Source organism: Martes martes, assembly GCF_963455335.1.
Source record: "Martes martes genome assembly, chromosome: 3".
NCBI classification, from domain to species: domain Eukaryota; kingdom Metazoa; phylum Chordata; class Mammalia; order Carnivora; family Mustelidae; genus Martes; species Martes martes.
Window position 1 is genome coordinate 52,544,939 of NC_137890.1, and position 16,342 is coordinate 52,561,280.

Below are 16,342 nucleotides of genomic sequence, written 5' to 3' on the forward strand. Positions count from 1 at the left end.
ACTCCATGTCTCTAAACACTTCTCTTTATAGAATCAGGGCTGTCATACCAACCTCATAGTATTGCTGTGAAAATTAAACATCTAGAGTAAGGCAGATGCTTACTATAACTGTTCTCAATCTTGGCAGCAAATCAGAATCTTCTGGGAAGGGTTTAAAAATGCCAATGCTCAGGCCTCACTTGTATGGATCACTTCTATCTGAACTTGGAGAGGTGAAGCTCAGGCATCAGTAATTTCTAAGCTGCATCACCACAAGGTGATTCCAGGGCTAAGAGCCTGAGAGGCACTGGCCTAGCATAATGCCCAGCAGAGAGTAAGGACTCAGTTAATGATAGCTGCTCCTTTTCCTAAGTGCTTGGCTTAACAGGCAACAGATAACCGATAAAAGGGGAGGAATAAGTATCATTTTTGTTTGTATCTGTATTTATCTGTTTAGGAGAAAAAAACTATTGTAAATCTGTGGAATATTTATGGCAAATCACTAAAAGTTTGTGATTATCACTTTCAAATGCTCTCAGGTCTAATCAGGAATAACACAATGTTTTTGGAATTTTTTTTTAAAGATTTTATTTATTTACTTATCAGAGAGAGGGAACACGCACAAGCAGGCAGAGTGGCAGGCAGAGGCAGAGAGAGAAGCAGGCTCCCCGCTGAGCAAGGAGCCCGATGCGGGACTCAATCCCAGGACCCTAGGATTATGACCTAAGCCGAAGGCAGTGGCTTAACCCACTGAGCCACTCAGGCATCCCTGTTTTGGGAATTTTTAAATATACTCAGTATCTGCATCTTGTCAAGGACGAGAAATTCTGAATGGTTGGTTGGGGAAACGGATTATTCCATAGTTAAAAATCAGAAGTGTAGAAGTGACAGAATCAAAACAGAACAAATAAAAAATTAGTATCATTAATCTTTCAAAATGAGACAGGATAGAAACACTTCCCATGAAAATTATACATAAAAGTCTTCTCTTAACATTACATTCTAGAGAAGTTAATTAGGAATTTTTCTCCACCCAAACTGAAATAAGGAAATAACAGTTACACAATGTTTAACTTTATAAACACAAAGTGAGTTTAGTCTATATAAAAATATCATCAAACATCCATCACACATTTTACTTTATTTATTTATTTATTAGAGAGAGAGAGAGAGAGAGCACAAGCTGGAGAGAAGCAGAGGGAGGGGAGAAGCAGGCTCCCTGCTGAGCAGGGAGCCCAAGGTGGGGTTCAATCCCAGGACCCTGAGATCATGACCTGAACCCAAGGCAGACACTTAACTGACTGAGCTGCCCAGGTGCCCCTCCCTTACACATTTTATATAAGGAACTATACTTTCTCTCTCAAAAAAAATTCCAACAGGATTAACCAATAATTTAGATCTATGATTCACAAGGTGTCTGTAAACAGTGATGCTGTGACTAACAAATTGGAAGAAACGTGAGCTGCGGGACTTACTGTAAGTAAGTTTTCTTTTTTCAATTCTTACTCAGAGAATTTTGCCACGGCAGTGTTTTTTTCCCCCCAAACCTTCAGTATTGGAAGTTTTACTATACTCTGTTTATAACGAATAAAATCCTCTGCTGTTCTGGTTGGATACAGAAGTAAGTTTCTCGTGATCTACGTGACCCAGCTTAAAAAAAAACAATAACAGGGTTCCACGTCTACTGTTTACATGAGGAGTTTTTGTGTGCGTGTGACTCATACAAACCTTTGCAATACGGCAAGTGTGCCCGCGTTGACCCGGTGGATGCCATCCAAGAGGACAAGCTTTCCTTCCAGGGCAGCGTTCACAAGGGGCGAAGACCGCCATGCAGTGTCTCCGTTGGGAAGAGTGTATCTCTGCTGGAGCAGGTCACGTGCAGTCATGTCCTGAACCCGAGTCCCAGCACCCACCAAAGAAAATCCAGGGTGAATTCATAAGAGATGGACGGTAGCTTATTTAGCTTTACAGTTACCACTCTGACCAAAACATTCCATATAACAACTGGGAACTCACCTTCTCTAATCCACTAAAAAGAAAAACATTTGAAAGCTTTTCTTGGTCATTTGAAATTCTTCCTGTTACTCATCCACATATTACAGTAAGAGTGAAGGCCTCCCCAACACTCTTTTTTCTTTTTTATTTCTTAATAAACATATAATGTATTTTTATCCCCAGGGGTACAGGTCTGTGAATCGCCAGGTTTACACTTTTCACAGCACTCATCATAACACTCTTTTTTATTTAGCATTTCCCCCCCTCCTTTAAAATGTTCATTTGATATCTACACAGATGATGGCAGTCATTGCCACTTGACTGTAATGAAATTTAATTCAATCAGCTTTATTTTTGTGCGGGTTCCTTTTTAAGAATGAGAGGCCACACAAACTCAATTGGAGCCCTTTTCTCGCAGAGTCCTCCTGAAAGGCCATGCATTCTAGGGACTCCGTATATTTAAAGAGGTTTGAAAATGCAGGACACTGAGGAGGACAGTCATCAGATGAGGTACAGGAATTGACAAATAGTAACATGGCAGTTATAAGCAATTTTTTTTTAAAGGTTTTATTTGTTTATTTGACACAGAGAGAGAGAGAGAGATGACACAAGCAGGGAGAGCAGCAGGCAGAGGCAGAAGCAGGCTCCCTGCTAAGCAAGGAGCCTGATATGGGACTCAATCCCAGGGACCTAGGATCATAACCTGAACCAGAGGCAGAGCTTAATCAACTGAGCCACCCAGGCATTTCTATAAGCAATTTTTAAAAGCACACACACACAATGCACTAGCACTAAAACAGTGTGACAGATTCAAGCAAACTATTAATAGCAGTGGCATAAAAATGTTCATTTTTTAAAAATTTGGCGTGCCATGTAATTATAACAATTTTTTCTTACATGTATTAATGATGACAAACTAGTTTATTTTCTGTTATCAGCTTCAGATAACTGTTGTGTAACTTATATCAAACAAAATTTCAACTTCTACCACCAATTTTATTCAAAAATTCAGTCTTTTGTAAATTCTTTGATATCCAACTCCAGTTTTTGTTATTTTTTTTTAAAGATTTTATTTATTTATTTGACAGAGAGAGAGATCACAAGTAGGCAGAGAGAGAGGAGGGGTAAGCAGGCTCCCTGCTGAGCAGAGCCCGATGCGGAACTTGATCCCAGGACCCCAAGATCATGACCCGAGCTGAAGGCAGAGGCCCAACCCACTGAGCCACCCAGGTGTCCAATATCCAAATCCAGTTTTAAGAAGACAGAAAACTAGGGGCGCCTGGGTGGCTCAGTGGGTTTAGCCTCTGCTTTCGGCTCAGGTCATGATCTCAGGGTCCTGGGATCGAGTCCTGCATTGGGGGTCTCTGCTCAGCGGGGAGCCTGCTTACCCCCTCCCTGCCGCCTGCCTCTCTGCCTACTTGTGATCTCTGTCAAATAAATAAATAAAATCTTTAAAAAAAAAACAACTAAAAAATTTGCTTATATTCACAATGGCAACAGATCTACACTGAAACCAAGATTAAAACTCTAAGTCTTAATTATTTCAATTTTGTCACTATTAAAAAAGTACTGACTTAGGAAGTATGAATAGGCTTACACTGAATCATAAAGACACTTGAGAATAATAACATTCAAACTCACCAAATCCCCCAGCCCTAAAGGTCTGGCTTTGACACATTATCAAAATTTGGCTTAACTCGTTAATTTTATTTAACTTTTTAAATGAACTTTAAACTCTATGCAAACTATATGAGCATGGCATTCTAAGCTGCCAATGATAGCTGCAATACTAAATTTAGCGCCATCATCAGCGTTTAATGAGATGGTTTATCCTAAGAATGAGCTCATTCCTATTCATGGGTATGCCACATAAGAACTGGATGGCTCAGTTGGTTAAGCATCTGCCTTCGGCCTAGGTCATGATCTTTGGGGTCCCAGGATCATCCCCTACCTCAGGCTCCCTGGTAAGCAGGAAGTCTAATTCTTCCTCGCCTTATGTCCACACCCTCCTCTTCCCCCGCTTCTGCTCTCTCTCTCTCAAATAAATAAATAAAATCTTTTAAGGTTAAAAAAACAAAAAGCAAAAAAAAAAAAAAAAAACCAGAAAAGGAATTCCCGTGCAAGAAAAATAGGACAAATCAAAATAAATGTTTGCAGATTATTCTCATAATCAAATTATGAAAACAACCAAATACACACACAAATCTTTTTTTTTCTTTTTTTTTCACACACAAATCTTTTTAAAATTAATATAAAAACAGGTAAATTTAAAGAAAACTCTTGGTAGTAATTATTTCAGAAAAATATTCACTACAGAGTTACATCATATATTGTTCTAGAGAATAAAGCAGATAGAAAACATGCTTTAACACAGTAGTTCTAAACCAAAGATACATCAGAAATAGTTGTGGAAACTTTTGGAAAATACATAAGCACAGGCCCCATCACCCCAACACCTGGGTTCAGTAGATCCAAGGTGGGGCTTACCACCTGGATTTTACTAGACATTAATTGCACAGATGATAAAATTAAATGTCCCCCAGGTGGGAAACATGACTTTAAAGAAGAAATATGAACTCAGTGTGAAATCGGGTCTCATCCTATTTATTTACACCCCTCTCTTATTCTAGTAAGAATTATGAGATCACACGAGGACATATGAAGTGTATAACAAAACAGTATAAATTAAAAGGTAAAAAAAAATGAAGATAGAAGAGGAAAGAGTAAGCCTTGTTTCCTTCAAGTATTCCTACTGGTGTTCAGAGAAGAGGTAACATGAAGAAAGAATCCCACTGATGCTGTATTTTTAAAGAAATGAATGGGTGTTAATTTTGAAAATGCCAGCTTCACACTGAAAATTATGGTATCCTGACCCATTTTAGCTCTTGAGTCTTTGCGTGGGCCCAGGAAAAGATGAGGAATGTGACTCTAGCATGAGAGGTTCAGACCCATATGGAGCTGAGGCTAGCAACTGGTAACATTTTTTAAAGTTTCAACAGAGAAAACTCCTTACTCTCATACCAAGACATCCTGCATCATCGTTCTACACACACTATGAAAAAGCACTAATTCCATCAGCTGATGATGCCAAAATCCTTTCATATCTTGTTAATTCACACACTGGCCACAAAAGTTGCCTAATTCAAGTGAGTAAATATTTACCAGTAAAGATGATGAGAAAGACAACCAGTACACAGGACTCCTCTTTTACAACCCAGCAGTTAGAGACTCCATTATTCCAAACGTAGTATGATTATTTTTTACTACACACCAAGGACTAACAGATCAACAGAGCTCAGCACTGCTAATGCCAACCACAACCACAGACCAGAAATATTCTCCCTTTGTTCAATCCTCACAGGAGTAAAAAATGGAAAACACTTGGCATTTCCTACAAGACTAGCTCAGCCCATTTTACCACCTAAACTCTTTCATATTCTCGTGGTAAAAAAGAGTCATTCTTCACTTCCAGTATGTCTTCACATTAAAATAAAAACCTTTCTGTGAGAAAGAAAAAAGCTTTCCTTTTAAATACAAGCTGCTAGGTTTTGTAATTAAATTCCTGTACAGAGAGGAAAGATGAAGATTCCAGCTTTGCCTTAAAGAAATAGCGGCCCCCTCTTCCCATAATATGAATTAAAATCAGAAATTATTTTTGATTGTGTGATAGTGCAAGAACACCAAAATAAAACAGAACCTCTGTGCAACTGAACCTAATCAAACCTAACTATTGACAGAATTTTTTTAGCATAGTGTGAATGAGTCAGTGATATGAATTAATTTCAACAATAAGCTAACCTTTAACATAGAGTAACAGCATCTCCGTCTTATAGAGTATTTGGATTTTAGTACTGTGAAATTGTTGTAATATCCATATTTATTTAAATATATACTGTATCATGAAATTGTTAAAAATATATCATTTCTTTATTCTTCCTGGGGCAAAATTTAAAAAAGAGTGGGCTTACTCCCTATGATTATTTTGAAAGTACACTAATAAAAATTAAAAAAAGATGAATGTCCCAATTTTTGCATATATTTTTCTTATCTCTGAAACTCTTGAACTTAAGAGAATAAAAATAGTACTAATGATATCACAGAGCCTGAACCATTTCCTCTTTCTGTATTTCCTTAAAAATTTTAAAACAACAGGACATGAAATCCAGTTCCTTTAGCATTACCATTGTCTAACCTTGAACACCTCACCTTCTCATTCAGATCCCTGGAAAATATCCACGTATTTCTTAATTCAGTGTCATTTGGAATTTTGCTCTTTTATTTTTTATAATTTTGCTCTTTTGATTTGCAATGGAGAAACCCTACTGAAAAAAAAGGCCTATTAAAATGAGAAGCATGGCTGCATGAAATGTATCAGAAAACACAGATCTCAACCCTAAAGTAATTACATACCTTATATGTTTTTAGTACCTTCTAATGATATATGTTAATTTTTCTGACATTTCCTTGAGAAACCTGGATGTAAGTCATTAGTTTGATGAAATGAATTCAATAAGCATCTGTGTGTCAAGGGGCTAAAATAAGACTAGAATTAGTCTTATTCTGGGGGCCCTCTCCAAAATGCCCCCAAGTACAGCTAGTCTCCACTGCTGTTTACAAACACCTTTGCATGGAGCACTGGGTGTTACACACAAACAATGAATCATGGGACACTACATCAAAAACTAACAATGTACTGTATGGTGACTAACATAACACAACAACAAAAAATAGTAATAAATAAATAAATAATACCTTTGTTAACAGTAATTATAGCTCTAGGTGGATATGATTTTTCACTTTCTTCTTTCTGAATCAAAAATATACACTGTGGGCACTCAAATTTTTTTGACTGGGCTAAGTATTATCAATTATTATTTTTTTTTTCACCCAAAAGATACTAGCTAAAATTCTATGGGCTTTCCAGGTCTAGCTCAAATACGTTTCACTCAAATAAGCAAAAATATCCTGCCAAAAAATATCCTGCCCGTAGAGTATAAACATTAAGAAGATCTCAGATTTAAGTGAAACAAAGAATACACCAAGGCTAGCTGATGTAAGCCATCAATTTTGCAATAAGGCATTAATTATGTCCATACCTACTAGCGGCAGAATACTGCATAAACATTGTATAAACATAGAATGTTAATAATTTTTAGGTCCCAGAATAGAAATGAAGCCATTATTTAGAGTCTAAGCATGCTCAGTGAACAGAATGCAAGGCATGCTGCCAACATTCCTCAGTGTCATTTATGTTTGATCTTAAAGAAGCCTCTCATTTTATGTATTGTAAAATTATCTGTAAACTTTTCCATGCTTCTCCCCCAAGTTCCTCTCTTAAAGACCTATTTTTAACTTGTCACGTGTATCATAAATGCTTCCTTTATGTATACCATGAAGTATACATAAGCCTAAGCCTACCACGATTGTTTTAAGTGACTCTGCTATGGATGGGAAGAAGCTGCTTTTGGATCACTTGTAGCTCTCTTCATAACCAGTGGGATCTAGTCAAGATGATCTGCTCTGCTTAAACACTTATTCTCTGAGCACTTATTCTAAGAATTCTAAGAACAAAATTCTTCTTACCAAAGCTAACCAGAAGTCAAACCCATTGTCTCACTAACAACTGATCCAACAAAAGAACATCTTAATAAAGTTGCAAAATAAAACATAAGTCAAGGTCAGTGTACGTACAGAAAATGTCCTATGTATTCAGTGAAGATACGCAACCAAACATCCCTCTAACCTTCCTATACTACAGAGGCTAGAAAATAAGAAAACATTATTTCGTAGATGCTTTGCAACTAAAATTCTGTGGATAACCCAGGTTCTACCAAGCATTTGCACATGCACACAACTGGGAACTGAAAAAAAGTGGCAATGAACAATGAGAGGGAGGTGGCAGCCAGCTCCAGGGTACCTGTTCTAGGACAGCCATGGCTTCATGGCTGAAGCTCTCTCACTCTGTCATTCCTAACTGGGTAAAATCTAAACATTGTTCCCTGTCTCTTCCAGAAATTCTGAAAGCTACCTAATACCCAGTGCTAAGTCCCTCTCAGTACTAGATAGCCAGGATGGATTCTATTGCCCACAACAAAAACCACAACCTAAGGATAATATTATTTTAAGAATAAGCCAACTTATTAAAGCTTGTGCAGAAATGTTCACGAACAACGAAGTCTATGAAAGAGGGTGAAAAGACTTTCCAAAAGAAAGGGAAAAAACAGAGATGTTACTGAGCAGAACCCCAGCAACACACAAACTGAAGAACCACATTTTATTTAGATGGTACAGCAAACTTGGCTGCATTTTATCACAAGGGTATGATTCTATTAGAACACATGGGAAAGTTGCAATCAATTCTAGCTTAAATATTTGGTGAATGATATTTGCCTTACATTAAATTAGTTTTTACAAGCAAGTAACAAGGGGCGCCTGGGTGGCTCAAAGGGTTAAGCCTCTGCCTTCAGCTTGGGTCACGGTCTCAGGGTCCTGGGATCGAGCCCCGCATTGGGCTCTCTGCTCGGCGGGGAGCCTGCTTCCCCCTCTCTCTCTGCCTGCCTCTCTGTCTACTTGTGATCTCTCTCTGTGTCAAATAAATAAATAAAATCTTAAAACAAATTTTTAAGAAGCAAGTAACAAGATATAAAAATCAAGACTGTCGTAAGTACTAATAAGCAGTTCAATATTCAGTAAAGACACCTGAAACAGATATGGCATTTGGCTTATTTAGTCACACTAAAACCCCTTCTGGTCGGCCAACGTGGAAGTAGCAGGTACAGTATGAGGAAAGCAGTGTTTCAATCCAAATCTGCCACTTCCTTGTAATACGATGAATGGATCATGTGAGGAAAACAACTTTAGAATTAAATGAGATGTCTGGCACCTAGTGGGTATTTGATAAATAACAGCTGAATCAGAACCGAATGAAGAAAAAAAAAACAAATACATTGAAATTGAAATTTAACAATAAGCGTAAGTTAATAGTCCAAGACATTAAAGAAGACAAGTGACAATGCTCTACGACAAGGAATTCTTGTTTCAGGATTTAAAGTAAAGATAATATGGGAACAGGTAGGGATTAGTAAAGAAAAGTTGGCAAAGGTCAGATTTTAGTTGGTCCTTTAAAAATAATGTATATGTTTCGGAATTATTTATCCATTCCTTCATATACTGACTGCTTATTGCATTCAAGTAACTGTTCCAGGTGCTGAGGATACAACAGTAGAACAGATAAACATGGTGCAGAAGCACTAAATGAACTCTGTCAAAGAATACCTTTCCCTTTGCTGTCCTTTTTTTTTTTTTTTAAAGATTTTATTTATTTATTTTTGAGAGAGAGAGAGAACATGTACACAAGTAAGGGAGAGGGGCAGAGGCAGAAGCAGATTCCCAAGCGGAAGCCCAATGCGGAACTCAATCTCAGAACCCTGGGATCATGACCTGAATTGAAGGCAGATGCTTAACCAACTGAGCCACCCAGGTGCCCTGCTGTCCTTTTTGACTGTCTCTATGGTTTTGTTAAATGGCTTTCATTTCAAATACCTCAGAAAGTCCTATTTCTCCTACAAGATGGCTTGTAAATCAGCAATAAGTTCTACACATTCAGAAAGTGGTTTGGATCCTGAGTAGTTGTATTTTTTTAACAGGGTAAAAATAGAAAACCAAAGCATTTCAGAATCACCAAAGGCAACTAGACAATAAAGCTGAGAGGATGTATTTACTTTTTATTTCCAAGAATAAAATATGTTTGCAAAATACACTGTACATACAAAAACTATGAATTTCAAAATCGAATCTAAAATTATATCCTTCTTTTTCTTTTTTGACATACTCCTCAGAAAAAGAATATAGATATATAACATCATCACTAATCTCATTAACCTCTAGCAAACTCATTCTTGCCATGATCTTTGATGACTACAAAATCCTGAGGACCCTTAAAAGATTGCCCTAAGGACTTAAAGGTGTAAAATAAGTGACCATAATTAATTTTCATAAGAATATTATGAATAAAAAGATATAAAGTATAACAGCAAATACATGAAACATGGAGGAAGGAATAAAAAAAGGGGTTTTTAAAATGTATTTGAGCTTAAATGTCTACCTACTTAACACAGACTGCTATATATTTAGGATGTTATAAATGAACCTCATGGTAACCATAAACCCAAAAGTATAATATATACCAAAATAAATAAATAAGTAAATAAGAAATCCAAACACCATACTATAGAAATTCATCAATCACAAAGGAAGAGTGCAAGAAAGGAACAGAGAACTATAAAAATGACCAGGAAACCATGAACAAAATGGAAATAAGTACATACTTATCAATAAGTACTTTAAACATAAATGGCCTAAATGCTCCAATCAAAAGACACAGTGTGACATAACAGATTTAAAAAAAAGGGGGGGGGGCACCTGGGTGGCTCAGTTGGTTAAACGTCTGCCGTTGGCTCAGGTCATGATCTCAGAGCCCTGAGATCGAGCCCCGCATTTGGTTCCCACCTCATCTGGGAGCCTGCTTCTCTCTCTCCCGCTCCTCCTGCTTGTGCACGCTCGCTCTCTCTCTCCCCCTCCTCTCTCTTTAAAAAAAAAAAAAAAAAAAAAAAAAAGATCCATCCATATACTGTCTATAGGAAACTCACCTCAGACATGAAGAAACATACAAAATGAAAGTGAAGGAATATAAAACATTTACCATGCAAATGGACATGAAAGAAAATAAAAATAAAGCCAGGGTAGCAATACTTAGACAAAACAGATTTTAAAACAAAGACTGTAACAAGAGATAAAGAAGGGCATTACAAAATGATAAAGGGATCACTCCAACAAGAGGATATAACAATTGTAAATATCTCTGCACCCAACACTGGAGGACCTGAATACATCAAACAAATATTACTGAATACAGAGGGAGAAATTAATGACAATACAATAATAGTAGGGGACTTGACACCCAACTTATATCAATGGATATAAGGAAAGTCAATAAGGAAACAGTGTCTTTGAATGACACATTAGACCAAATGAGCTTAACAGATACATACAGAACATTCCACCCAAAACAACAGATGACACATTCCTTTCAAGAGCACATGAGACATTCTCCAGAACAGATCACATATTAGGCCATAAAACAAGTCTCAATAAATATAGGAATACTGAAACCATACCATGCATCTTTTCTGACCACAATGGTAGGAGACTAGAAATCAATCACAAGAAAAAAAACTGAAAAAAACACAAACATGTGGAGGCTAGAAAATATTAAATAACCAATGGATCAATGAAGAAATCAAAGAAGAGCTTAAAAAAAAATACATGGAGACAAATGACATACATACAGTAGTCCAAAATTGCAAAAACAGTCATAAGAGGGAAATATATAGCAAAATGGACTTATCTCAAGGAACAAGAAAAAGTTCAAATAAACAATCTAACTTTTCACACCTAAATGAACTAGAAAAAGAACAAACCAACCCATGGTGAGTAGAAGGAAAAAGATAATAATGATCAGATCAGAAACAAATGACACAGAGACCAAAAATAAATAAATAAAAATAGAAAAAAAATCAGTGAAACCCTTAGCCAGACTCATCAAGAAAAAAAAAGAGAAAGAACCCAAATAAAATGAGAAGTAACAACTGACACCACAGAAAGGATTATAGTAGAATACTATGAAAAATTATATGTCAACAAATTGGACAACACAGAAGAAATGAATAAATTCTTAGAAATACAACCTTCCAAAACTGAATCAGGAAGAAGTAGAAAATCTGAACAGACCAATTACTAGTAACAAAATTGAGCTGGTAATCAAAGAGCTACCAAAAAGTAATAATCTAGGACTAGATGTATTCATAGGTGAATTTTACCAAACGTTCGAAGAAGAGTACCCATCCTTCTAAAACTATTCCGAAAAATGGAAGAGGAAGGAAAGCTTCTTGATCCATTCTATCATGCTAAAATTACCCTGATACCAAAACCAGGCAAAGACACCACAAAAGGGAAAACCACAGGCCAATATCCAACAATACATTCAATGGATCACTCACCGTGATCAAGTGGAATTTATTCCAAGGATGCAAGGATAGTTTAATATTTACAAATCAATCCACATGATACACCACATTAACAAAATGAAGGATAAAAATTATGATCATCTTAAGAGATGCAGAAAAAGCATTTGACAAAATTCAACATTTGTTCATGATAAAAACTCTCAAAAAAGTAGGTTTAGAGGGAATATACCTCAACATAATAAAGACCATATATGAAAAACTCACCGCAAACATTGTGCTCAATGGTGAAAAACTGAGCGCTTTCCTCTAATATTGGGAATGAGACAAGGATTCCCACTCTCACTGCTTTCATTCAGCATAGTACTGGAAGTTGAAGCCATAGCACTCAGACAAGAAAAAGAAGTAAGAAGCATCCATATTGATAAAGAAGTTAAACTGTCATTATCTGCAGATAAAATGATCCTATATATAGAAAACCCAAAAGACTCCACCAGAAAACTATTAGAAGTGATAAATGAATTCAGTAAAGTTGCAGGATACAAAATGAATACCCAGAAATTAGTAGTACCATAGGGAATATAGTCAGAGATGTTGTAATAGTATTGTAGGGTGACAGATGGCAATTACACTTGTGCTGAACATAGCATAACACATAGAAAGGTTGAATCACTATGTTGTACACCTGAAACTATGTAACATTGTGTCAACTATACTCAAATAAAAAAATTAAAAAGAAAAAAAATTGCCCCAGGACCCTAATCAAAATTACTGCAAAGTACATTTAAAACAAAAGTACTGACTAACAGAGATGATCAAGTTTAACGACATGTTCTTACCAACAGTACTGGACTTCATTACACAGTGTCCTTAAATTCAGAGGTACTCCACAGAGAATCCCCAAATTTGCAAATCTTTCCCTCAAGCTTACAGATCCCATGTTTTTGGATCACCACGGATGGTAAATGAAATACCTTTCAGGCTAGAGTTCCTTATTTGGTAGGATTCCTTGGTCACTTGTTTTCTTCCCTGGACTAATGGATTTGGTTTTATCATAATGTTTATTTTTATACACATGCCTAGAGGCCTCCTACTGTGTTTTTAGAAATCTAATAAATACCTCATGATAACTAAATTTGTTAAGATAACACAAAAGATTTTGTCTATTACTTAAGAAGTACACGGTTTCAATTAAATAAGGAGTCTGGTGCATAGTTCAAAAAAATTATAAAAGATGTGAATATCAAATTTTGATACTTTTTTAAAAAGCAAATATAAAACTTATGGCCTTATAAATGGTAAATTTGTGTAACATAAGACTCTTCCTTCGAAATGAACCTCTATTATTGCACAGTTAAACTTTAAGGCATACTTTGCATTTTTTACAATATATAAATTGAAAGGATTATCGAGTTAAACCAGCTAATATCTCGCCTTTTCAATACATAACTTTGTGCTATGTCCTGTCATATACACACTCCAAGTAGTTTTAGTTGTGAGCTTAACATAAAATACCGCAAGTGTCATTACATGCAACTTTTGACTGTGTCTCTGTCAAAATGAGAACCTAAGATGCATTTTACAAAGTTTTGGTTATAAAAATAACACAATGTTGAGATGGAGTTCTATCAGCTGAAGACAACCATTGATTTTTTTGAAATTCCTCCACTCCATTATGTTGTTTTTAAAAAGCTAGCAAGTAGAAAAACAGACCAATACGAAAAACAAACTGATGTGACAACACTGGCATGCCACTGGCATGCCAAAGCAAATCAAGCTAATGTGAGGGAAAGCATTCCAAATAAAAACAGATGGTAGTGTAGGGCCTCAACCCAGTTCCCTCTTATCTCAGAGTGAGCCTCATTGTCTGCTGCTTATTGTTTTTAAAGATGTACAAGCTAGAAGGCAAAAAAAAAAAAAAAAAAAAAAAAAAAAAAGACTTGAAAAGGAGTAAGCTAGAAACTATTTTACAAGCTTTGGGTAATTTGAGGTATAAACTGGCACTTAACCTTTCTCATCCTTAATTCTTAAAGTCAGGAAATTCCACTTTACTGGAATATTTTAGAGTAACTAGTTGGTTAACTTTTGGCAAATCACTTTGATCATTTCAGAGGCCAAAGAAAGAGATTATTAAATCATCACAAAACTTTATTTTGGAAAAACACAGAAATACATAGAAAATTATAATTCTAGAACTGAAATGAATTTGTCTCAAAATAGAGTCTCCTGCTTTATTCTACAAGAACTTGTTCTCAGAAATCAGGAGTTGATCTAAATAATTATCTCACTTTTTCTACATTACAGAACACTATAAATAGAAAAGCTCTTAAATGTTTTTATGGGGAGAATGAGAACAATGTCTGAAAAATCACACCTATCCCCGACATACATAAAAATAAAAGCCATTCCACTTAAAATATTTTTAGGTTTCCTAAGCCCCTAAGATGGTGCATATTTCCGTGAATATCTACTTCTTGCCAAGCATGGTGCTGTGGTCTAGCCCACTGGTTCTCAATTCTGTTGGACCTAATATCCCTATTTTATAAACAATACCTTCAAACATTTGCTTTATAAGCTTGAAAAAATTCACAGGTAATACAATGCACCTCCACACATAATTTCAAATAAAAATACAGGACAATGCCTAACTTTTAGTACAAGGAAAATAACTTGTTATAAAATACTACATAACTTCAACCAATAAATGGTCACACCACCACCAAAAAATATAATGTTGAAGTTGGGTGCTTATAGCTAGAGAGAATCACTATGGATATGAAAACTCTATCGGCTGATGCAGGTGTGCTATATTCGTAACTCAAATACCATGAATGGCAATACCTTCAGTGATGTGATCTTCTAAAATGGTCAGGGTGGTAGGCAGAATAATGTCCCTACACAAAGATGTCTGAGAGTCTGTGAATACGTTACTTCACATGACAAATGGAACTTTGCAGATATGACTAAATGAAGGGCCTTGAGAAGAGGAGATCATCCTTGATTACGCATGTGGGCCCAATCTTATGACATGAGTCCATGAAGCTGCCAGGACCTTTCCCAGCTGGGGTTAGAGGGAGAGAGGGCAGGCTGAGAAGGACTCAGTGCTCTGCTGCTGGCTCTAAAACAGAAGGCGCTATGTGCAAGGACTGGAGAAAGTCCAATCTAGAAGCTGAAAAAGACATGGATGAATTCCTTCATAACCTGGGTATAAGGAAAGACTTTCTACCCATGACTCAAAACCCAGATGCAATAGAACAAAATATTAATAAATCTATTATGAGGCAAGGAAAAATAAAGCCAAAGAGCAACTGACACTGAGAGAAAATACATGTAGCATATATCACAAACAAAAAGCAAAATGGCTAACACATTAATAACTCAAAAACAGAAAGGAAAAAAGGCCACTCAATAGAAAAATGGGCAAAAAAAAAAAAAGGATAGGTAATTTAGTAAGAAAAGACATGATATAATGTCCCTTAAAATTAGAAATGATTTTCAGGGATACATTGGGTGGCTTAGTCGGTTAAGTGTCTGCCTTCGGCTCAGGTCATGATCCCAGGGTCTGGGGATCGAGTCCCACATCAGACTCCCTGCTCAGCGGGGAGCCTGCTTCTCCCTCTGCCGCTGCTCCCCCTGCTTGTGTGCTCTCACTCTCTCTCTCTCTAAGTAAGTCTAGAAAAAGAAAGAAAGAAAAATGATTTTCAATTCTTTCCTAATATAAGAAATACAAACTAAAACTACTAATTAATACCATTTTGAAGTATCAAACTTGCAACTATTAAAAAGCTTGGTAGCCCTGTCTGTCGGCATTGTTGATGGGAAAGCAAAATAGTATCATATTTATAGAGGAAGATTTGGCAATTCCTAACAAAACTACCCATGCATTTATCTATTGACCTCACAATTCCACTTACAGGAATTAATCCTGAAGATACACTTCTAGGGATACCTAGGTAGCTCAGTTGGTTAAGCAACTGCCTTTGGCTCAGGTCATGATCCTGGAGTCCCAGGATCGAGTCCCGCATCAGGCTCCCTGCTCGGCAAGGAGTCTACTTCTCCCTCTGACCCTCACACTTCTCATGCTTTCTCTCTCTCATTCTCTCTCTCTCAGATAAATAAAATCTTAAAAAAAAAAAGATACACTTCTAAAGAAAAAACACATATGCACAAGGTTATTCACTGCAACTTTGTGTGTGATTATAAAATATTGGGAATAAAACCAATTATCTGTATATAGGGCAGTGGTTAGGTATGAGGGAATAATATGCAAATACAATGAGGAAGAATGAGAAAGATCGCTTTTGAAAAGGTATCTGCCCTTAGTTAGTTTACACTTCCTATTACAA

At 36.4% G+C, this 16,342-nt stretch overlaps 1 protein-coding gene across 2 annotated transcripts in view; it reads right to left on the reverse strand.

Annotated features, from left to right (window-relative positions):
• The window catches only part of VWA8 (von Willebrand factor A domain containing 8), a 330,448-nt gene that overhangs the window by 219,364 nt on the left and 94,742 nt on the right, over positions 1-16,342 (reverse strand). For both annotated transcript variants that reach the window (XM_080798346.1, XM_080798347.1), the window contains exon 13: positions 1,708-1,868. In XM_080798346.1, the coding sequence (XP_080654472.1) occupies positions 1,708-1,868 (161 nt within the window). The remainder of the gene's footprint in view (positions 1-1,707; positions 1,869-16,342) is intronic.